The 25,344-nt window shown below is 43.9% G+C and overlaps 1 protein-coding gene across 5 annotated transcripts in view; it reads left to right on the forward strand.

The window, feature by feature from the left end:
* KYNU (kynureninase) overlaps nt 1–25,344 on the forward strand; it is a 226,760-nt gene that overhangs the window by 66,055 nt on the left and 135,361 nt on the right. For 3 of the 5 annotated variants that reach the window (XM_084809642.1, XM_084809632.1, XM_084809623.1), the window contains one exon: nt 3,548–3,739. In XM_084809642.1, the coding sequence (XP_084665768.1) occupies nt 3,571–3,739 (169 nt within the window). In that variant the 5' untranslated portion in view covers nt 3,548–3,570. Of the gene's footprint in view, nt 1–476; nt 997–2,578; nt 2,696–3,547; nt 3,740–25,344 lie in introns of those variants that run through there. The other 2 variants (XM_084809614.1, XM_084809652.1) reach the window with 2 other exon arrangements.

The following is a 25,344-nucleotide window of genomic DNA, read 5'->3' on the forward strand; positions in this document are numbered from 1 at the left end:
TTATTGGGGTATCCAACAAATCTTTTAAAATATATCAAGTTCATTCTCCAATGTGATATATGCTATTCCCTGTCAACAATGCCAAGGAGATACAAAAGCCATAGCATTGCTGTTTGATAGTTTCATATTGTTTTTAAAGTAGCATTTATATGTAATGTGGCAGATATTTATGCTGATATGATATATAATAGATTTTTCCTGGCTTGTTTAATTTAGACTGCATCGGGTGTGTTAAAGATGAAGACTGCCAAAGCTAGTGGCAAGTCTATTGTGTGTCTATCATGCGCTCGTCATTCTCTACTCACAGTTCTTTATGCGTTTTTTAGCTGACATTGTGACCCTCCAGTTTCCCTTCTGTGTCTAACCAGCACTTTCAGCAAGTTTTTCTTAAAGCAGGGAAAATGGGGTGTTATTTCAAATAGCAAAAGAAAGCGTGATTTCCTCTTTTGTATTTGTGCTATTCCCCTATACTACAGTGTCACCTTGAGGTTATATAGCAGAAAAGCAAAAAAGGAAGTGCTACTTGTGTAGCACTCGGATCTCAATTCTGTGATGAAACCAAAAGTAGATACAGCGGATCTCATGTAGAAAAGCTCTAGTGAAGATGTAGAAGGCAATGACCAGAGAAAACTGGTATGAAATTTAAAATGCAGAGGAAGAAGAAATAGCAGAATGAGAGCAAAGAGTGGATGAAAACATTAAATGGACACCACTAAAAAGAGAATTGTGAGAAAGAAAATAAAAATTCTATTTAAACATACAGTTTATGTACCAGGTTTGAGGTACTGTGTGTGAAGTATGAAGAGTGCCTGCAGCTAGATTACGAGACTGAGAAGTTGGGAATGCAGGGGTGGGGGAAGGAGATCGAAGTCCAACAGTATACACAAAGAACAAACAGAAGATTTCATAAAGGGAGCAAAAGTGAAGCGTGGGATGAGTTGGACTTTGGTGGAAAAGCAAAAAGAGCATTATTTTTACAAACAACATCAGCTGAAGGTAAGAAAAATCTGTCTTTAATTGATAGAACTAGGAAGGAATTTGGCCAGAAACTATGGGGCTGAAAGGAGAAGCCAGACTAAGTTAACTTTAAAGAAAAAATGGGGTTAAACATTTATTTTGTTTTTAAAACAAATTCTTCTTTCCTTGTTGACAAATTCCTTACATGAGCCATGTAAAACATGGTGTGAATACAGCACGATCTCAGTTTCAGAGGGACACAAGTCATATTCATTTTCAACAGTACTAAGATGAAAAATCAGTGTTCAGGAAAAACTTCTCTGTGGTGATATTTGCAAATGGTTTGGCTCAGTACTAGTTCCGGGGAGGGGAAGTACAATTTGTCTCACTGTTTTCAGAACTAATGTGTAGAACAGCCAAAGTTAAGCATTTTAAACTACTGTTGAATGTAATGGTATAACATTAACTGTATGCTTAAATATTCCCACTGAAATGAAACAACTTAAAACCACTTAACTTTAGACTTGGGACATTAGCCTAATTTTTACTCTACAAGTAAAATATTTTTCCTCACTCTTTACACAAAGTTTAGCCTCTAGAAATCCATTCTGTAACAAGTTTTTGATTGATTTTCATTTTAGATATTTTATCTTATTTCATGATGTTGGTATTAAATTGGATATTTTCAATTTCCCCCCTCATAGTTACAAGATTTGTGCATTTAACTCTGAATTTATGTCAAAATTTAATAAAACTAAGAATCCAAATTTAATGAAAGTCACCGTTCAGGTGTACCAAATGCAATACTGATGTGTCTGTGTGAACATAATTACAGTTTGAGGGGAAATAACCAGTCATTTTGGTTTTTGTGACTCCCATGAAGTAAGAGCTGGGGCTAGTTATATCCTACAGGTGTGACTTACAATGTTGGAGTTTGGAGTGCTCTTGTACACACTTCTAGGCAGCCAGCCAGCCAGACTTGCTGTCTTCCAGGATATGCCACTCGCTTTCCATTTTTTCTCTCTCTGCAGTCAGTCAGCATTTTGTGACCACTCTGCATACTCATTCCTCATTGGGCTGTTTTGGTGTCATCCCCCTTTTTGGACTTGTGCAAACCTTGGGTTTTCCAAAGCATGCTAATACCTTGCTCTTTGGTTTGTCATGCAACCAAAGTGATTTCAGCAGAGTATTGAAGGACTGAAAGCCAATAGGACTGGTGGGAATTACCAGAACACTGAGGACCTGATGTCCAGGGTTCTTACAGTGCAGAGATGGGCAATTCTGGGAGTTTCAGGAGCCATTTGCCTCCTGGCCCCATCCCTCTACAGGCCATATTCTGTAGGCTGCCCTGAAAAAAAACAACGGCAAAAATCCCAGGTTTACCACCGAAATTCAGTGGCAAATGCTCTGTAGTGCTAAAAAGGGTTGTTCTGAAGTGAAATTTGACCCTTTTAGCACTCCTTAGAGGCTAAATATGAAGGTAGTGACTTATCTGGATGCTTAGATAGTTAGCTTTGTACTCACCGCATCTTTGCTCAACTAGAATTCTGTCTGAGTCAGGGAAAACAAAATTTTGAATGCAAAAACTTAAAAAAAAAACTAAATAAAAAATGTACTATAGGAACAATGTGGAAGATGCGATTGTGTATTTCACTCCCAGTGAGGGGGCATCTCATTTGCACTTTGGATTCAGCTGCAGCGTCCTGTCACAAAGCAAGAAGCATGCTAATTCATCAAGGTGTGTTTTCCAGTGATGCAAACAATATGATAAATGCTGAATCTGATTCTGTAGGAATTCTTCCTGTCACTGAGAAGAAATTTGGGGAACCATTGCTTGGGTTTTATACCCTCTGTTTGTGATGAAACAGTTCTCTCCTGTAGAGCCCTGTGTTGCCCACAGGGTCCTACAACTGAGACTTCCCATTGCATAGTTTTTAAAAGCTCAGGACTGCCCATTTCCAATCATGCCTCCCAATCTGAAAACTTCCACAGCCCTTAGTTTCTGTGAATCAAAAAGCAAAGGAGCCGAAAGATTGCTCAGGCTTGAAAGCACAAGTTAAAACGTGGTGATACACCAGTTGTTAAAAGCCCAGGACTGCCCATTTCCAGTCATGCCTCCCAATCTGTAAACTTCCACATCCCTTAGATAGTTTTTGTGAATCAAGAAGCTAAGGATTCTAAAGATTGCTCAGGCTTGAAAACACAAGTTTAAATGTGGCGATGCACCTGCTATTTTCAGGAGCACAGATTGTAGAAACAACAATGCTGCCTGCAGCCTTCTGATTCTGCAAGTGTGAATGACACTATAGAATTTGTTACTGCTGTTGGAGCAGTGATAGAACGCAGAAGTTGCTGATATAGCTTTATATGGAAAGCATAGTATTTAAAACTAATGGCTTTAGGGCTGCAGTATGCTGCCTTGAAAAATGCTAGGAATTGAGAACTTCTCACTTTTCTCTTACACTCCCAAGCATTTCACTTTTAAAAGCTCATAGTCTAACTCAGCAGACATAGCTATAATCTTCACATCAGACAATATGCATGGTATAGAATCTAAATGGAGATTTTTTTCCCCCCTTTTCATTTTTAGACTGAGAAATAAATAACTTGAAAATGGATCTGTCATCTCATGGCTCACCAGTAACCATTATAGAAACCATTGCCTCACAGCTAGCATGCAGTCCAGGAGATAAGAAAGTTGCTTCGCACTTAGATGAAGAAGATGAACTAAAACACCTCCGTGAATGTTTCCATATTCCCAAACTGAAGGATCTGCCTCCAAGTAAGAATTGCAATTATATCAAGGTGGTTTTGCATCTTCCTGTATGTGTTTATCATAAATCTGTGGGAATCATTGCCACTTAAAGGATAAATGGATCCCATACAGCCACATCTCGGAACACAGCAGGTCTCCTGCATTGCTAAATCAGTACGTCAAGTTGAATGCTTTATGCTCGCATTCCCATCCTGAATAAAATGGAAGAATACAATACAGCACTTATGTGGTGCTTATGCTGTCACTCAGTCTCTTTGAACAATATGGCGACTGATTGAAAATTATAGGCAGGAGTGTTTCTTCTTAATGGATTTGAGCTGCCTTGCTTCCAGTTACTTATTGCCCAAAGAATCTACTGCTTCGGCCATACAGAAGAGTTTTGCTTGCACTATCATTTTTTTTTTAATTGTTGGAATCCAACAACTAAATTGTTGGAATTGTTTAATTGTTCGAAGGTCTCCTGCATACGCCCCATTTCGAATGAATAGGAGTGGCACATGAGCAAGTGGATTGTGCCTATCGTTTTTGTGCCAGTATCACAGGCAGTCTAAATACTTCTGCTGAATATTATGGCTGCCATATTTAGGGAGCAATCCTATGGGGATAGGCAGCTGCCTCCAAACTCAGAGGTGACCACCTATCCAATGCAGGGCAGGAGAAGCATGGAGGGGATTGTTCACTTGCACTTCTCCTGCCCTGCATTTGTGGCTAGACAGCCGATTTTGGCTGTCTAGCTGCAGGAAGGTGGAGTGGGGGAGGCGGCTGCCAGACAACACATAGGATGTGTTGTACTGGATTTCCGCCTTCCCTGCCCTGGAATGCCCCATTTTCACCGCTCCGCACTCCTCTTCCGTGTGTGGGGCCATTCTGAGCTGCCTGCGAAGCAGAACAGGAGGGAGGAAGGTCGGTTTCCAAAAACCCACATATCCTATGGCCGTCTAGCTGCTGACTAGCGGCCATATGATTGCTGCCTAAGTTGATTAATTGGTTATACAATTGAAAAAAATAATTTGATCAATTAAAACAATATCCCTAATTAATTGGGAAGGCATGCACATCAGCACTTGATCTCATCTGATCTCAGAAGCTAAGCAGGGTCAGCCCTAGTACTTGGATGGGAGACTGCCTGGGAATCAGGCTTTCTGCATTGAGCAGGGGGTTGGACTCGATGGTCTTGTAGGCCTCTTCCAACTAGGGATGGCGGAGAATTTCTCCCCGAAACTTCGGGGGGCCGAGCGCCAACGTGTTCGGCCCCCCGAACAAGTTTCGGGGAGAAATCCTCCGCACCCCCCCGCACCCCGCACCCCCCCCGGGACGGGACTTACCTTTTGCGAATGTCCCTCCCGGTGGCTGGTCCGGCCGGCGGTTCGGCAGGTTTTCGAGCGAGGCGGGAGCGGCAGCCGGTCTTTCGCCGCTATTGTAATGAAAGAAAAAAAAAAAAACTTCCCCTGATAGGCTACGTGACGATTCACGTAGCCTATCATGGCTAGATCTGCAAAGTCAGCCGTGATAGGCTATGTGAATCGTCACGTAGCCTATCACGGGTGACTTAAAAAAAAAAAAAAGCGCGTACGCGAATGGCGGCCCCCATAGGGAGCCGCCATTCCCGTTCCTTATTTGGTGGCTGTAGTCTACGTAAATGTTTACGTAGACTACGGCGAAAATAAGGGCAACGCTATTTGCGTTGCCCTTATTTTCGCCGTAGTCTACATAAACATTTACGTAGACTACAGCCACCAAATAAGGAACGGGAATGGCGGCTCCCTATGGGGGCCGCCATTCGCGTACGTGCTTTTTTTTTTTTTTTTTTAAAGTCACCCGTGATAGGCTACGTGACGATTCACGTAGCCTATCACGGCTGACTTTGCAGATCTAGCCGTGATAGGCTATGTGAATCGTCACGTAGCCTATCAGGGGAAGTTTGTTTGTTTTTTTTTTTTACTTTCGCGTTCGCGGCCGGGCGAGGCGAGGCGTCTCCTCCCCGGCCTGAATTTCGGCCGGGCGAAGCGGGAAGCCTCCCCCCCGGCCTGAATTTCGGCCGGGCGAGGCGGGAAGCCTCCCCCCCCCCCGGCCTGAACTTCACGGAGGGAGCAGCAAAGCGCTCCCCCCCACCGCGAACGGCCTTCGACGACAGGTAAGTGACTTTCGTCCACCCCTACTTCCAACCTATGATTCCATGATTCTATGATTTAGAATTAGAAGACACATCTAAACCTATGTGAGAGAGAAGGAGCCATCCCTCTTTAATTTTAATAAAAGTAAGTACCAGATTACACGTGAGAGTGCCTCTTTTGAGATGGTGTATGCTGCAACCTTTCGCATATATCATGTAAAAAATGCTTTTTAAAACTTAAAACTATTATTTTATTCATATATCAGAGAGAGAGAGAGAGAGAGAGAGTTAATGGATTAACCAAGTAATTGATTAAAAATCATCCAGTTAATTGGCTAAGATTTCTCAAAACACGTGATAGCCCTTCTTGTTATACGAGACATATTGCCTAGACTAGACAGGGAATTAAAAAGTAGTAATGGGTGAGCTCATGCAGGCTCGCTTAGGATTAAATTGGAAATGATCCATATTTTTTCTTAGGAAAAAAATGGGAAGATTTCAAATTATTTTTCTGAGCCAATCCAAGGATCAGAAAAAGGAACCATGTTTCCGCCTCTTAACTCTGCCCCATTCAATGTAATAGAGAAATGTCATTCAATAAAGACAGATTGTTCAGACTGCAGGGGTGACGTTCAAGGGTATAACAGGGTGCCCACCACTTGTGGGTTCTGAGCAGGGCATGGGCTTCTCCCCCACCCGTGGTTGGGTGAACTGGGTGCTTTGGCAGCTGGGGATCACAGCAAGTGACAGTTCTGCCAGGCCAGGTGATCTCTGATTTATTGCCAAGAGTTCAGCCCATTCTTCAAGATTCCCATAGGACATCTGCAAAGCTGGAATGGATGATCCCTGACAAGCTTTGCTGATCTGAGAGAGAGCTCTCTCATGGCCCGTGTGAACAAAGGAACCCAAAAGTTCTTATCCATGTCAGTTTTTAATCTGAGGCAGAGAAGAACATAAGAAGAGCCATGCTGGATCAGACCAAAGGTCCATCTGCTCCAGCATTCTTTTCACACAGTGGCCAACCAGCTGCCTGCAGGAAGCCCACAAGCAGGACATGAGTACAACAGCACCCTCCCGCCCATGTTCCCCAGCAACTGGTGTACATAGACATACTACCTTTGCTACTGGAGGTAACTTATAGCCATCAGGACTAGTAGCCATTGATGGCCTTCTCCTCCAGGAAAATAATTTAGGGGTGTTTAAAGCTCACCTACCTATGAGGCTGGCTTTGAAACCCCCAAGTTCTTTTCCAAGAACGCCTCCAAAGGAGAATTTCACTGGAATATACATTAAATGTAATGACTGAAAGTATTGAAGTTTATGGTAACAAAACCTTTAAAGGTGCATGCCTTTTAGGGCAAAGGGTCAATCTGGTCAAGAAATTTATATTCATTGCTCTTGCTTTCTTTACATTTTCTCATTTATATTTCAGAATTATTCACTAACTGGTATATAAATAGTAATTGGAAGATCTTACTTCCATTCTGGCTTTGAAAAATCTTTTAAGTAATTCTTATTAATGATTTTGGCAGACTGTCTAGTTTGGGAATAGATAGCTGTTGCAAATGTAAAAGCGTACATAACACACAAATGTCACATGACATTTCTCGGATCTCCTAATTGGAGGTTGATATTTTGGGAGGAGGGAGTTCTGTTGAAAGCTCTCAAATATGCATTTATAATCCCTGCTTTGTGAGCATTCTACAGTCTTGATTTCATAATCAAGCAATCAGCCTAGCTAGAAACTCACACTTTTAATCCTTGTGTTTGTGATCATTAATAAATGTTACAGTGACCACTTTGGTCTGACACACAGACTAAAGTGGGTTAGCATTAGGAATTGCGGATGCAATAGTCTGAAGTGGAGGCACTCTCTTCCTCCTTGCCCTCATCAGCAACAACTACAGCACCTTTTAAAAATAGAGGATAATTACTTATTACAAAACAATGATCACTACATTAGATGTTGGGAGTGAAAGCATGGGAGATTGTGGCTGAGTGCGCATGACACGACCACCCATCCTATGAAATAAGTCACACAGTGTGGGTTGTCTTCCAAACAACCCATGGTGAGCCTGACAGATGATCAGGCTCACCATGGGTTGCACTTCCTCTTCTTCCCCCTCGGTCATCCTGCCGGCCCTGGCAGGTATCCCAGGGGACTTGGCAGCAGAGCTTATCTTGTCTGCCGCCAAGTCCCCCACACCGCGGTTGCAGTTCCCAGCTTTTAAAAATATTTTTTCTCTTGCTACGTTTGTGCAAATTGAAGCTGACATTGTTCTTTCGGGTTTTTTGGCCTCGGTAATATGCTCAAATGTCCCTGTATTTGTTGTTGTTGTTGCTGGATTTTCAGAGTTGCACAAGTATGCAACTCCTTCTGTTCAAGACAGATAGGTTTGCCTTGTCCAGTACCTTGTATGTTTCAGCTGTCAAACATGCAAGGTAACTGACAAGAGGGGACTGTATATAGGCTGAATAGTATTATGATAAAGAGTCTTTTTCATAGAGATCTACACGCCCCCACCCCTTTCCTCATGTTTGCATTAACTGCAACAACCTTTGACAGCTCCTTTGACAGCTGCCAAACCTAGCCATAGCTAAGGCGAAAGGGTGCCAAAAAAGGGGTGGTTTGTATTTCTCTGTGAGAAGCACCCATGCTGGGGACTCAGGCAAGTGAGGCTTCTTAGGGCGCCCCAAGGGTTGGGGCAATACTTAAAACACCGGGGATCATCCTTCTAAAGGGATGACCTTCTTTTCCCCACCTGTCAACTATAAAAAGCTGTAAAATCAGCCTATGTACAGTTCCTTCTTGTCAGTTAGATTTTATGTTTGACAGCTGAAACATACAAGGTACCAGACAAGGCAAGCCGATCTATTTTGGACAAGTTGTGGACTTGCACAACTCATAAATCCAACAACATTTGTTAAAAATACAGGGACATTTGTGTACATTACCAGGGCTGAAAAATAATACTAAAAACTTTGGCCCCATTTTGTGCAAATGTCGGCCCGAAAAAGTAAAAGCAAAACAAAAGGGCAAGTGAGTGAGTGTCAGCCCCTCCAAAGTGCCCCTTGGGCACCACTGGAGGGGCTGTCACTCACTCATGGGTAAGATCGCTCAGCAAGAGTGGCAGGGGTTTCTCCTGCCCTTGTCAAGTGGTCCGCTTGTCAATACCCGTAACCTACCCACGATGGGTTGGCAGTGCTTGGTTCAGATGACACACCAACCCACTGCGGGTTGAACAACCCCTAGAACAAGCCATGGGTTGTTAGCGTGGCTTGTTGCCCACACACAAACTACCTTGCGGAATCAGTCTGTGTTCACGTGACATGACAACCCACTGTGGCTTGTCACCCATGAGGGGTTGTCGTGTTGTGCGGACCCAGTCTGTATATGTATGCAATGCACACATACATAGTGCCTCAATGGGGTCCTTTTCAGTGGAGCCTGGACTACCCAGTTGCAGAGCGAGGCCAGGTTTTTCCTACACTTCAGCATTGCCCTGATAGATTGGTAGCAATATACTTCCATGAGGACAGCAAAGGTGTAATCGGGTGGGGACTAAACTGGACCACAATGACTGATGATCAGATTGTCTTGAAGGGAAGAAATTTGATTGCAGCCATTTCTCCTGTAGAACCTAATGGGAGCTATTGAGAAATGAGCTTATATTCATAGCTCCACCTCTTCATCTGCATAGACTCACCCCTGATTCATTTTGTGGGGTAATGTGAAAATGTGATTGAACCGTGGGACTGTGTCTGTGTGTGCACACATCAGAGGCATTGAGGACATTACTGAATCCACCATATCTGTGCAAATAACTGCTCATGCTTGCTCACACGTTGAAGGTAATAGGCAACATACACTCACAGGAGATTGTACCAGCTACTTCCATGGTAGGAAAAACTGTAAGATAAGTGGTTCCAATATACCTGTTGGGGTACTGGTCCAGGCTGTAGCCCCATAACCACAAGTCAAAATTAGGCTAAATTATAACTTATGGTTTAGTATATTTATATTTTTTCCTGTATCTGTGTACCTATTGTCTAGATCTTGTGAGACAATTTGCTGGAGTTAATCAGAGGCAGTGTTAGAGCAGAACAAACAATAGTATGTAAGGTGAGTTCCTGGCCCATTGCCTTTTCTAGAGGGAGAATATGCTCGTGTGGTCAGACCAGGAGTTACAGTTTGAGAATCAGAGACGTTTTACTTCAGTCGGAGTCAGTGTCGCCCTTGCAGCATTCCGCGGAGCCTCCGCGGGATGCTATCTCAAACAGCTTTTTAAAAGGTTGAAAAACCTTTTCATCTCTCCCCTGGAATAAAAAGGGGAGGCAAGGCAGCATCTGGATGAAGTCTTGGAAAATTAGTCCTCTCGGCAAAGCAGCAGGGGGGCTGGATTCTGAGACTACCCTCCCAGAGCTTAATCATCGCCAAAAGTTGTTTTGAAATTCCTATCTAAATAGGAGAAATTAGGGCTGACGTGCTCCTAGGGATGGACGGAACACTTACCTTCCGTTCCGTTTCTGCTGGGAGGGAGGCGCTCCATCCCTCCCCCCAGAATCCTTGACGGGGGGGAGGCGATCCGGTCCTTCTCTCTGGAATTCTGCCTGGCTGGCTCCGCTCCGCGGCCAAGCTGCAGAGCTGCCGGCCGGCTCCGGCTGCCCGCAGCCAGACATCCGGCCGCTGGGCAGCCCTGCAGGGACGCAAATAGCAGCTGTCGTAGCCGCCGCCATTTGCGTCCCTGTATTTAGCTGTGATACGCTACGAAAATATTTACGTAGCCTATCACGGCAGGGGGGAAAAAAACCCAGCGTATGCAAAACCCAGCGTATGCTACCGCCATTTGCGTACACTGGGTTTTTTTTCCCCTGCCGTGATAGGCTACGTAAATACTTACATAGCCTATCACGGCCTCCACAGGGACACAAATGGCGTCCCTGCGTTAGCCATGATAGGCTACGTAAGTATTTACGTAGCCTATCACGGCTATGTAGAGGAAGCGAATGGTGGCTGCAGGACAGCCGCCATTCGCAAAGCAGTGCGGACGGGAGCAGGTAAATGCTACATTTTGTGCACCTTTTGTGGGTTGTGGGCAGCGGGGACTTCGTCCCGTGCGCCATTCATGGGTTGGGGGGCTTCGTGCGCCTTTCGTGGGTTGGGGAGCGGGGGCTTCGTTCCGCGACGGATTTTGGGGGGCCGAATGCACTGGCATTCGGCCTCACCGAGATCCATCATGGAATTCTCTGATATCCCTACGTGCTCCATTGTAATTTATGGATTAAGAAATACCAACAATATCTGAGGAATGGTTTAAGAAATATTAACAATATTTGAGGATATTTGAGGACATGCAAGATCTGTTAGAAGAGAAACAAGGAGAAAAAAAGGAAATGTGTCTCCGCCTACTCCCCCTGTACCTCCTTTGGCAAAGGCACTGAGAACCGAAAATATGGGAGTTATTTACTATGATAAAAACGTTGTCTTCTCAATTTGCTGAACAGGCTAAGAGATGGATACAATTCAAAATTCCATCACCACCCTGGAAGGGGCTGTGGATTTAATTAATACTTCTTGGCAAAAAATGGAGGTGAAGGTTAACGAGCTGAAAGATAGGGTGGCAGCGAATGAAACTGCATCAAAAGTTTTTTTCAACAACTGTTTTGTCAGAATTTCCCAGCTGGACGCTTTTACGCGCAGAGCAAATGTATGTATTATTGGTATTAAGGATCTGCCTAGCGATGTAGGAATGTACGAAAGTCACTTACCGTTTCGCGGATCTGCTTTGCGGTGGGGGGGAGGCGCTTCATCCCTACCCCCAGAATCCTTGACGGGGGAGGTGAGGCGCTCCATCCCTTCCCCCGGAATCCTGCCCGGCCGGCTCCACTCCGCGGGGATTCCGCGGAGCCGCTGGCTGGCTCTGCCCGCAGCCGGACATCCGGCCACTGGGCAGCAGGGACGCAAATGGCGGCAGCCGTAGCCGCCGCCATTTGCGTCCCTGTGCTTAACTGTGATAGGCTACATAAATATTTACGTAGCCTATCATGGCAAAGTAAAAAAAAAGTGTACGCAAATGGCGGCGGCTATGGCGGCCGCCATTTGCGCTCCCTATTTTTCGCCGTTCTAGCCTACGTAAATATTTGCGTAGGTTAGAACAGCTAAAAATAGTGAAGGCAAATGGCGGCCGCCCTAGCCGCCGCCATTTCCGTATGCTCCACCCAGCCAGGAGATCAGCCGCCGCCGCCGCAACTGCCGCCCCCACCGCCACCGCATCTGCTGCCCCCGCACCTTCAGCTGCACCCGCCGCTGCCACACCTGCCATCCCCACTGCCGCACCTGCCGCACCTGCCGCCCCCGCCGCCGCCGCCGCCCTTGCCGCCCTTGCCACCCTTGCACCTGCTGCTGCTGCACCTTCCGCCCCCGCTTCTGCCCCCGCACCGCTACCCCTTCTGCCGCCGCTGCACCTTCTGCCGACCCCCACTGCCACACGTTCCGCTGCGCCGCCGCACCTGCTGCCCCCGCCACCCCCACCCCCACACCTTCCGCTGCCGCTGCTGCACCGTTGCTGCCACACCTGCCGCCAAAGCCACCGCCACATCTGCCCCAGGTAAGTGCCGTCCCGGGTGGTTCCATGGGGCGGGCGAGTGGGCAGGAGGCCGTTCCGCCATGGATTCAGGGGGGCCGAATGCCAGTGCATTCAGCCCCCTGAAATTCGTGACAGAACAAATTCCCCCCACCCCCCCACCCCATGAAATGGGTCTGGAACGGAGCACCTACCTGCTGCTTTCCGCGCTGCATTGCGAATGGTGGCCGCGTCTGCGGCCACCATTTGCTTCTTCCATATAGCCATGATAGGCTACGTAAATACTTACGTAGCCTATCACGGCTAATGCAGGGACACCATTTGCATCCCTGTGGAAGCCGTGATAGGCTATGTATGTATTTACATAGCCTATCAGGGCAAAACTAAAGGAACACAAATGGCGGTGGCTACGGCGGCCGCCATTTGCATTCCCTTTTTTTCTGCCATCATAGGCTACGTAAATATTTACATAGCCTATCACGGCAAAACAGAGGGGCACAAATGGCGTAGTGGCCATTTATCCTGATAATAATCAGGGGTGGTATTCGTAGGAAAGCCCCAGCGTGGGCCATGGTATAATTTGATAAATGTAGAAAATGTAATTTCAAAATTAAAATAGAAAGTTTTCTTTCACGACTCTTGAGATTACATGTCTTGGATGGAATCATGGTGGAAGGGTGCACGCGCAGGGGGAGGGCTGTGGTACAAGTTTGTACTGGGCCCTCCAAAATGATGCTTGCACCCTGCTTGTTAGCAGCCTTGCAAATAATTCCACAGAACTTACTAGCCCATAGAACAACTGAATGAGCCCATCCACTTACCTAACATACCTATATTAGTTACTTGGGCTATGTTGATGGCTCTGGGACATGGGTGGCAATCCTTCCTGCCTTACTGACTGAAACTGATTCTTACAGCAAGTGAGCAGCTGTGTGGCTCTTTACAGCTTTGCCTGCTAGTAGTGTCTTCTCTCTGGTTTCCTGTACAGCTGCTCTCTCCTATCATTCATCTGCTGCTGCTGTTTTTGATTTGGGAGGTTGGAACCTTGTTGAAAAAGAAAATGACCAACCTACTACAGAGTTGAATCACACGGTAGCATTAGATCTATGTAGGTGAGTGATGAGGAATACAAAGATACTGTCTGCTAAGGATGTCAAGATCTGACCTTTATTTTGAAGCGTGCGTTTTAAAAGATTGCATGCATCATCCTAATATCTATAATGTGGTTAAAATAGGACTATCATTTACAGAAACTAATCCTTTTTGTAAGATTTTTTTTGGTCTACCAGAAATGAGATAATTAGGCAGTTTGATTGATTGGATGTCTTTAATGGCTTTGTGTTAGCTTACTGGTGGCACTAAAAAACACCAGGCGAAGGCTTCCAGTCATTTATCAGCTAAGTGAGCCCAGATTAATAAAGAGAAACAGAATATATAATCATGGAATACCCTGAAGATCTTGCAATAGCTGTATAATCCATGTAACTAATCAATAAGACTTGAATATACCGCAAAATTAAGGAAGTAGTAAACACACTGTTGGAGGGGAGAAAACAGACAGAGGTGATAATTTCAAGGAAGGCACTACTTTTTAGCTTTATATAAGGTGGAAAGCTTTAGTTATAAGAGATGGGAAGCTGAATACCTAATGGAATTATTTACTCTTTCAAATCAACTTTCCAATTAACTCTCCTCCATGATCTCATTCCATTAAAAGGTGGCTTGTATCAGTTGTAGGAAACCACATGCATAGCATGTTTTGCATGTGCTCCAAGCACTTACCCCTTACCCTACCCCAGCCCAGGGCTCACAAATCCTGCCTGTAGCAGGAGAAGAGGGAGGCTGCAGCAGCCGGCAGTCCAGTACACCAGTAGAGCATTGTTTTGCACTGGGGGGGATCCTGGGACTCCAAGTTCCAGGATCTACCATGGAGAAAAACGATGTATTTGTGTCAATTTCCCATGGCAAGATGGCCCTCCAAAACTTGTGGCAAAGTGCATAGGAGTTGGTTTCCTCATGTACTGTCATGCCCCTGATGGAGGAATCTTCCTCAGAGGAGGAGCTAAAGTTCCCAGAGACAGGCAACATTGAGGAACAGCCTAGGTCAGAAGATCCAGGGATTCCTGGGCCCTCAGGGCAGATGGTCGTGGGTCCATCCCCACAAGAGGAGGTGAACTCCACCTCTGAAACAGATACTGAGTGACCACCTAGCCCCTGAGAGAGTTGTTGTGAGACAGGCCAGTAGGACTCCTATGAGAACGAGCACTAAATTGCAAAGGGGGGCTCCTCAAAAGTAAAGCCCTCCTTGTGAGCAAGGTCCGCCTCATGAGTAGGACTTTTGCCAGAGAGACTGTGATGAACTGCAGCTTAGTCCTGGGTGATGCTCTGGAAGCTCCGGCTATATAAGCTTTCAGTTAGGGCTTGGTAGCTGCTGGAAACATTCTTTACTACCAGCTTTTATGCCTTGAAGCCTTGTTTCCCTGATCATGCTCTGTGATTGAACCTACAATCAGGCCAGAAATATTGGAACAAGGATAACTGTTTTGGCAGTTGGCCTCTGTACACCACCACATTGAAGTTGAAAGGAAACACACCCATATGGGAGCGAAGTCAGGACTTTCAGCTGTAATTCAAGGGGTTTGACAAAAGTGGGGCACTAACCGTTCAGGAAGTACAGCCGGTGGCATACACACACCCATCATTGGTGGCTCATAGGTAATGGAACAAACCAACATCATTTCAAACTTAAGGATCGCCTTTAATACCTGGATGAAAATCCTTTGCAGTCAATGACTTCCTGAAGTCTGGAACCCATGGACATGACCAAATGCTGAGTTTCCTTCCTTGAGATGCTTTGCCAGGCCTTTACTGCAGCTGCCGTCAGCTGCTGCTTGTTTGTGGGTCTTTCTGCCTTCAGCCTTGTCTTCAGTAAGTGAAATGCATGCTCTATTGGGTTGAGAGCAGGTGACTGACTTGGCCATTGAACAACATCCCACTCCTTTGCCTTGAGAAACTCTTGGGTAGCTTTTGCTGTATGTTTGGGGTCATTATCCATCTGCAATATGAAGTGGCATCCTATCAGTTTGGCAGCATTCAGCTGAATCTGAGCAGAAAGTATAGCACTATACACTTCAGAATTCATCCTGCTACTTTTATCAGCAGTCAGGTCATCAATAAACACAAATGACCCGGTTCCATTGTCAGCCATACATGCCCATGCCATCACACTGCCTCCACCATGTTTGACAGATGATGTGGTATGCTTTGGATCATGAGCTGTTCCTTTCCTTCTCCATACTTTTCTCTTCCCATCATTCTGGTACAAGTTAATCTTGGTTTCATCAGTCCAAAGACTTATTCCAGAACCAGGCAGGCTTTTTTAGGTGTTTGCTGGCAAAGGCTAATCTGGCCTTTCAGTTCTTGAGCATTACCAGTGGTTTGCGCCTTGTTGTGAAGCTTCTGTATTTACATTCATAAAGCCGTCTCTTGACTGTCGATGTTGACGATGTCATGCCTACCTCCACAAGAGCATTCTTGACCTGGCTAGCTGTTGTGAAAGGGTTCCTCTTCACCATGAGCAGAATTCTGCGGTCACCGGTCATCCACTTTAGTTGTCTTCCGTGGTCTTCCAGGCTTTTTGCTGTTGCTGAGCTTGCCAGTTAATTCCTTCTTTTTCAGGATGTTGCAAACTGTTGTGTTGGCTACTCCCACTGTTTTTGCTATCTCTCTGAGGGGTTTATTTTGTTTCCTCAGCCTAATGATGGCCTCCTTCACTCTCATGGACATCTCTTTGGACCTCAAGTTGGGAGTTCCAGTGAACAGCTACCAAATGCAGATGTAACACTCAAAACCACCTCCAGGCCTTTTATCTGCTTGATTGGTCATGGGGTACCCAGGAAACAGGCCACACCTGGCCATGCAGCTGCTTGTCAGCCATTCGTTCCATTACTTATGTGCCACCAACTATGGGTGTGTCTGTATACCACTGGCTGTCCTTCCTGAATGGTTAGTGCCCCACTTTTGTCAAACCCCTTGAATTACAGCTGAAAGTCCTGGCTTCGCTCCCATCTGGGTGTGTTTTCTTTCAACTTCAATGTAGTGGTGTACAGAGGCCAACTGCCAAAACAGTTATCCTTGTTCCAATATTTCTGGCCCTGACTGTATATGCTGCTGATGGACTCCTGCTTGACTTGGCTTCTTAGACTGTGTTTGTGTTTGACTGTTTATCTGTGTTTGGACTTTGGCTGTTCCTCAGATCTTTCTTTTGGAACACACTCTTTTGCCTAGTAATACAGTGCCTTGGATTGTTTCCTGACTTCTCCTGCCTTGAAGGACTTTCTTACTGTACTGATACTTCTGTGCTTGACCATTTGCCTGTTTATTGCCTTGCCATTGGATTTGCCCCTTAATTTGCCCTAGTGCTAAATCTGACCCATCTAAAGCAGGAAATGGTCCTGCTTTAAACAGGTCCTGGACTTCTCTTATTGTTGATTTTTTAAAACAATGTTTGTTTATATGTTTGCATGCAAATGGATCTTTATTTGTATATTTAAGGGTTTTAGGGAGCAATCCTATGTCCCCTAGACAGTGTCAGGGGGATATAGGATTTTTCTGTTTCTGGGCTCCAAGGTCAGAACCAGGGCTCCCCCCCCCCGATAGCATGTACCCCTGATAACACGGTTCTGTCTGTGCCATCATGGTTTTCTCTGTGCCAGCTACATCCGCTCGCTTGGAAATGGTGGAGTATAGCGAAGGGGAAAAGTGGGCAGTCCCGGGGGTGGGGAGGGATGATACTGCAGAAGCTGTGTTATGCAGCTTCCTATGCACGGTGGGACCTCCCCCCCCCCAACTCCAAAGCTCCCAAGTTAGGCAGGCGAAATCATCTGTCTAGCCAAAAATTCAGGGTGGCCAGAGACAGAGGCGAGGATTGCCTCCATGCTCCAGCCACCTTGCATTGGATTGTCATCAGCCTCCGAGTTCAGAGGCTGACAACTATCTCCATAGGATTGCGCCCTTATCTAAATCGTAAATTGCCCAGAGAGCTTTGGCTATTGGGTGGTATAGAAATGGAATGAATGAATGAATGAATGAATGAAATGTTCAGTGATTTGTTCTAGTGAATATAAACCTTCAATTTATGAACAGTGCTATGAAAAGTTTTTATATTTGCTCTAGAAACAAAATCTGTTACAGGTCTCAGATGAGCATGTTTGAGCACACAGTACATCCCAGTCCAAATCGATTTAATTCTGGATACTAAGCTGGCATCATGCTGTTTGCTTACATAGAATATATATGACTCAAACTTGTCCATGCCTGCTGTTCCTGTCTACAAGATGATGTTTAATCAATAATGCAAAGAAGCCAGAAACTGATAACTGATAAACCTATACAGGAAAGTTTACTTTCACAGTATTTTTATTCTTTCATTAGAATATTCTTTCTCTGTTTTAGAAGCCAATGTGGTGTAGTGGCTAGAGTGTTGGACTGGGAGCCGGAAAATGGGGATTCTAGTCCCCACTCAGCCATGGAAGCTCACTGGCGACTTTGGGCCAGTCACAGACTCTCAGCCCAACCCACCTCACAGGATTGTTGTTGTGAGGATGAAATGGAGGAGGAGGAGGACTATGTATGCCTCCTTGGGTTCTTTAAGGAGGAAAAAAGGCGGCATATAAATGTAATAAAAATAAATAGAAGCAATTTTTGTGTATGTGCAAAAAAGCAACTTCACAGTGAGCCACTGCAAAGTATGACTTGTTGATGCCTTAGCAGATGATACTAGGATTGTTTGGGAGCATCTCTGAATCTGGTTCATTGCTTTAGCACCAAACTAAGATGTTCAGGAAAGGTTCTCTGAAAAGTAAGGTACCATGTGCCATAAATTAACTGCATGTCACACTGCACAGTGGGTTTGTTTGTTGTTTATTCGGTCAGTTGCTTCCGACTCTTTGTGACTTCATGGACCAGCTCACGCCAGAGCTTCCTGTCGGCAGTCGCCACCCCCAGCTCCCCCAAGGTCGAGTCCGTCACCTCCAGAATATCATCCCTCCATCTTGCCCTTGGTTGGCCCCTCTTCCTTTTGCCTTCCACTTTCCCTAGCATCAGCATCTTCTCCAGGGTATCCTGTGTTCTCATTATGTGGCCAAAGTACTTCAGTTTTGCATTTAATATCATTCCCTCAAGTGAGCAGTCTGGCTTGATTTCCTGGAGTATGGACTGGTCTGATCTTCTTGCAGTCCAAGGCACTCTCAGAATTTTCCTCCAGCACCACAGTTCAAAAGCATCTATCTTCCTTCGCTCAGCCTTCCGTATGGTCCAGCTCTCGCAGCCATAGGTTACTACGGGGAATACCATTGCTTTAACTATGCAGACCTTTGGTGTCAGTGTGATGTCTCTGCTCTTAACTATTTTATCTAGATTTGTCATTGCTCTCCTCCCAAGAAGTAAATGTCTTCTGATTTCTTGGCTGCAGTCAGCATCTGCAGTAATCTTTGTGCCTAGAAAGACAAAGTCTGTCACTGCCTCCACGTTTTCTCCCTCTATTTGCAAGTTATCAATCAAGCTGGTTGCCATAATCTTGTTTTTTTTTTGAGGTTTAACTGCAACCCAGCTTTTGCACTTTCTTCTTTCACCTTCATCATGAGGTACCTCAGCTCCTCCTCGCTTTCAGCCATCAAAGTGGTATCATCTGCATACCGGAGATTGTTAATGTTTCTTCCAGTGATTTTAACTCCAGCCTTGGCTTCATCAAGCCCAGCATGTCGCATGATGTGTTCTGCGTAAAGGTTGAATAGGTAGGGTGAGAGTATACAACCCTGTCGTACTCCTTTCCCAATCTTAAACCAGTCCGTTGTTCCGTGGTCTGTTCTTACCGTTGCTACTTGGTCGTTATACAGATTCCTCAGGATGCAGACAAGATGACTTGGTATCCCCATACCACCAAGAACTTGCCACCATTTGTTATGATCCACACAGTCAAAGGCTTTAGAATAGCCAATAAAACAGAAATAGATGTTTTTCTGAAACTCCCTGGCTTTCTCCATTATCCAGCGGATATTGGCCATTTGGTCTCTAGTTCCTCTGCCTTTTCGAAACCCAGCTTGTACCTCTGGCAATTCTCGTTCCATGAATTGCTGGAGTCTACCTTGCAAGATCTTGAGCATTACCTTACTGGCATGTGAAATAAGTGCCACTGTTTGATAGTTTGAACATTCTTTGGTGCTTCCCTTTTTTGGTATGGGGATATAAGTTGATGTTTTCCAATCTGTTGGCCATTCTTGTGTTTTCCAAATTTGCTGGCATATGGCATGCATCACCTTGACAGCATCATCTTGCAAGATTTTAAACAGTTCAGCTGGGATACCGTCATCTCCTGCTGCCTTGTTATTAGCAATGCTTCTTAATGCCCATTCAACCTCACTCTTCACGGTGTCTGGCTCTAGCTCACTGACCACACCGTCAAATCTATCCCCGATATTATTATCCTTCCTATACAGATCTTCCGTATATTCTTGCCACCTTTTCTTGATCTCCTCTGCTTCTGTTAGGTCCTTGCCATCTTTGTTTTTGATCATACCCATTTTTGCCTGGAATTTACCTCCGATGTTCCTAATTTTCTGGAAGAGGTCTCTTGTCCTTCCTGTTCTATTATCTTCTTCCGCTTCCGCACATTGCTTGTTTAAAAATAATTCCTTATCTCTTCTGGCTAACCTCTGGAATTTTGCATTTAATTGGGCATATCTCCCCCTATCACTGTTGCTTTTGCTTTCCTTCTTTCTTGGGCTGCTTCCAGTGTCTCAGCAGACAGCCATCTTGCCTTCTTGGTTTTCTTTTTCTTTGGGATGTTTTTTGTTGCCGCCTCCTGAACAATGTTGTGAACTTCTGTCCATAGTTGTTCCAGGACCTTTAAATCTAGTCCCTTAAATCTATTCACCTCCACTGCATATTCATGAAGAATATTCGTGAGCTCATATCTAAGTGATCTGTGGGTCTTCCCTATTCTCTTTAGTCTGATTCTAAATTGTGCAATAAGAAGTTCGTGATCTGAACTACAATCAGCTCCAGGTCTTGTTTTTACCTACTGCATAGATGTCCGCCACCTTTGGCTACAAAGGATGTAGTCAGTCTGATTTCGGTGTCGACCGTCTGGTGAAGTCCATGTATAAAGTCGTCTCTTAGGTTGTTGGAAGAGAGTGTTTGTTATGCACAGTGAGTTGTCTTGGCAAAATTCTATCAGCCTATGTCCTGCTTCATTTTGTTCTCCCAGACCATGCTTGCCTGTAATTCTAGGTGTCGTTTGACTACCCACCTTAGCATTCCAGTCTCCTGTAATGAAAATAACATATTTTTTGGCATACTATCCAGTAGGTGCTGCAGATCCTCATAGAACTGATCTACTTCTGCTTCTTCAGCATCTGTGGTTGGGGCGTATATTTGGATCACTGTGATGTTAAATGGCTTACCCTGAATTCGAATTGAGATCATTCTGTCATTTTTTGGATTGTATCCAATCACTGCTTTAGCCACTTTATTATTAATTATGAAGGCTACTCCATTTCTTCTGTGGTCCTCTTGTCCACAGAGGTAGATCTGGTGGTCATTTGATGTGAAGTGGCCCATTCCAGTCCATTTCAGTTCACTGTTACCCAAAATGTCTATATTTAATCTTGACATCTCCCCAATAACCATATCCAATTTGCCCTGGCTCATAGATCTTACATTCCAGATTCCTATGGTGTGTTGATCTTTAGAACATCGGATTCGTTGTTCACCACCAGCACCATCGGCTGCTAGCCGTCCTTTCGGCTTTGAGCTAGCACAGTGGGTTTAGTGGACTGCATATCCTGTAACTGGTAAATGTAACCGTCTATATGCTTTGTAGATGGGGTGAAAATCTCTTAGAACTACAGGAATCAGATCGACTATAAGAAGGCCCCGCACAGGGGTATCTTTGGTCAAAATTCAGGTGAAAAAGACAATCAAATTTACTGAAAAACTAAGCCATTTTCTTTGTGACCTAATGATAAAATCCAACTTGATTAAGTTTCTCTGAAGCAGAGTTATAGAACTTGGAGGAATGGTTGCTGATCCTTTGTACGTGCATGTAGGACCTAATACCTTTTTCAGTGAAGTCTACAGATTTTGCATTTGATGCCAATTAGAGTAAACTATGAGGCATAGATTTTGTTAAGTACATATAGACCTGTAATGTTAAACTCTGACTTGCAACAGGTTGGGAACTCATTATATCTACCATCTCTTCTCCAGCTGTGCTAAATGAGAATTATAACTAGAGATAAACCAGTCTGAACGTGAGCCAGTAATGAGACTGTGTGTGAAATATGTCAAATGCCTCTTGGGGTTCTATGAAGAGGAATATCCATTTCCAAGACTCTGGAATTAATTGTACCACTCCACTTATTTTTGTTGGAATATTCTGCTTAGTCCTGACTGCCACTGCTCAAAAAGGTTGTTGACAAGTGGGGACAACACATTCAGAAAAGTGATACTAAGTACAATCAAACTTCCAGAATATGATTACTGTTCTTTTTCTTAAGCTGTCATCAATGCCAGCTAAAAGTCTAAAGAACAGTAGGTATGAGTATAATTTGCATGGTGTGTACAAGCATGAGTGATCTTGCTTGACATTTATCTGTATACCAAATGGATCCTAGATGTCTCACTCCTGAAGCTAAAACAGATAATCCAAGTTCTTTATGTATTCACACAAAACACTGTGTAGTAGTATTGTCTTGAAAACGAGGTAGATCACATCCCATAAAGCAGGTATACCATTTAACCAAGGGGGGCAGGGGGCAGGGGGAAGGGGGAAGATGCTTATAATAGCTTAACCTCACTCTCAGAACATGCATTTCAGTGACAGCTTGCAATACATAGTAAATCAAGGGAGAAGCTTCCAAAAGACTTACTGCAACGGCAAGCTACTTCCTTCTTCACTCCTGTGGCAGAGATTCAGCCAGTCCAGTCGAGAAATTCAGAAGCCAAATATAATCTCAGTAAAGTCTAGTGCTTGCTTGGACACTTAATTTATCAAAATAGATTTGAATAGATACGGATATAGTCGGACACCTGGACACTCATGCAACTTCTTATGTAGAAACAGACTTCTCCGTAGAGATACCTTGCTGATTCTCCCAGGTTGTGTAGAAGTTAATTGTGTAAGGGATATTCTGCTCCAGCCCCTCATACATAGCTGGTGCATATCTTCTACAAATTTCAGTAATGCCATTTTCTACTCCCCTAAGCAGGCAACAACCCCAGTCAATTGTTTATTTATTTGGTGGGGGCATTACTGCATAGAGGGCTTTTTTAAAAATGGTGTGTTTTTTTTAATGCTACCACCAGGGAACCTTTTAATAGAGATAAAGTAGAAGTGAGTAGTGTAAACATGAGCCAACAATAAGTTGCTTTGCCAAATGCCATATTAGAATTGTATGAAAAGGAACATAATTTCACAGGTTCAGGATGGAAGTAATAGTACAACGTTACATGCTTCCAGTTATCGATTAGATGTGTTTTTGTGTGGTAACCGGTCTCTATCTAATCTTACTTATAGCTAACTACTCTTATTTTATAGCTTCCCCAGTTTTGTTCTTACACTCACACACTCAAATACATACATAAGGTGTTATTTTACTGCCCGATAACCCTGTCCCTTCAGTCCTATTTCCTCTCTAGCATGATCAAAACCCATCCACCTCTAAATGGTCACTTCTTCAGAAGACATAGGGGCCAATAGTATGAGGAAACAGAAGTTCAAACAATATATGAACTTTGAAAGGTACTACAAAGTAAGGAGATGGTTAATACAAGTTTCTGAGAGACCTGTGATTGGTGGGCTGTGGTGACTTGCAAGTTGATTCAAAATGGAATGGAACGGACAAGCAACACAGATTATGATGGCTGAGCAGTAAAATCTGATATTAAAGTTGTTAAGAAAAGAGTAATAAGTAATATTTTATGAAGAGAAAAATCTCTGCCCCAGTATGAAGCTGTCAGTGGTACAATTTAGAGGGTAACAAAGGAACGATGCATTTTAGGGGAAGGTAGTTTCTATATGCTTTAGCACTTGGCATTTTATGTCTATAGACAGAAGCAGCAGATGAGACTGCTCCTTTAGCTTTTAACTCATTACCTCTTCTAATGCTTGACTGGAATTTAAGGAGTCCTGGTGAAATTTACTGTTCTGAGATCCAAATAAAAGACTAGCTTCTTCTCATCTCATGAGACTCCATTATTGTCCTTCAGAATAACAAAGGCCTGTGAACAGAACCAATTTGGAAGTGTGAATAATATTTACACCTCTGTTATTGCTCATTTTAGAAGGGAAGCTGATGAAAAACAGCAAAAGCTTTAGTAATATAGATTAGATTGAAACTTCTCTTGTGATTTAGGCTTTTTAAAAGCCTTTAAAGCTTTAATTAAGAACTTATCTCAGTCGTCTCTTACTTCTGGCAAATGCATTAGTGGTTGAGTTCAAAGTAATATCACAAAAACCTAGTCTGAAGAGCTTTGCAGTTATTTAATCTGTTTTCCTACAGCCCTAAAATGAAATTGCCTCAGACAAATGTAAACTCATTATTATGTCTTATTTATATAATCAGTGTTTTATGTAAATTTTAATACATTTGCTCAAGCTGTCCACTTGTACACATTCTGGTACAAGCTATCAATGGCTGATACATGCAAAAATGTGCTCTGCCAATAAATGGAACAGCATTTCTTATGACTGTGGCAGAAAGCAGCAGTATATGGACTCAAAGGTGATAAAAAAGCTAATCACCTCGCTTGACCTCTAATTTATGGACATTATATCTTGCTTTTTTCCTCAGTAAGAGGAAAACATTTTCATTAGATATTTTCCTCTATACAAATGATCATTGCCTGCCCACATTTCATCTTGACAATATGATAAAACTATAAAGAAATGCTTTCATTTTAATTTGCTTCCAGCTTACGGAATGGACTAATCTTTGGTGCTATCCATTAAAAATATTCTACAAAAGGTATTTATTAATTACATCTCTAGAGGACTAAAGTACATTATAGAGGAATCCATCCACACACACATATATATTTTGCTTCTTAAACTGTTGATGCTGTTTAAAATTTGGAATTAAACTTCATGGCTGCTCATAGCTCCCTTCAAAAAAATAAAAATAAAAAAGACTCTGGCTTGGATCCAGAGAAGCACTGGCAGGGGGAATTTTCCACCCCTTTGTTCCCCTGGCAGCCTCCCAAGCCAAGTTCTCTTTTATTTCTGTATACCTTTTTATTCTTTCCCCTTTCTCCTACTATAGTGGGTATGACACTGGAAGAATGGCAAGGAGTCTAGTGAGCTTCCACAGCTGCATCCTATACAGCATGCTGAATGCGTGATAGAAACATGTATAGCCTAACATAGTGGGCAGATTTTACTTGACCAAAGTAGGCCTCTCATATAATGGGCAGCTTTTTGTCAGCCAGGTTAATTGGTACCAAGTAAGTACTGCTCCATATGTCAACAATGATTGGCTGGGTACCTGGCCAGATGGGTAGCTAAAATCTATAAATCTAATAAATAAGTAAACAATCCTGCAGCTGCCTGGCCTTTGCCTAGTTACATCACCGCTTTGAGATAAAGGTGTTGTGCCTTGTTTCACCAAAGGGTTGAGAAACTTACCCTCTCATGCTGGAATGTTGGGGCCCTTTCTCCTAGGAAGGGGTGACTTATCTCCCAGTTTGGATGCTTTAAGCACCTTCTAGAAGGTGGGATTGACTTCCAACCTAGATGCTTTGAGCACCTTCTGGAAGCCGCTATCATAAGCTGGTATCAAGAGCAAATCTATTTGGTATTGCTCGCTCCAGGGGAAAATATGCAAAGCCAGCTTGGAGGAATTTGTTGGTCTGTGGGG

Source organism: Heloderma suspectum, chromosome 1 (assembly GCF_057233095.1).
Source record: "Heloderma suspectum isolate Gila_16-S chromosome 1, 16-S_ref, whole genome shotgun sequence".
Lineage (NCBI taxonomy): Eukaryota > Metazoa > Chordata > Lepidosauria > Squamata > Helodermatidae > Heloderma > Heloderma suspectum.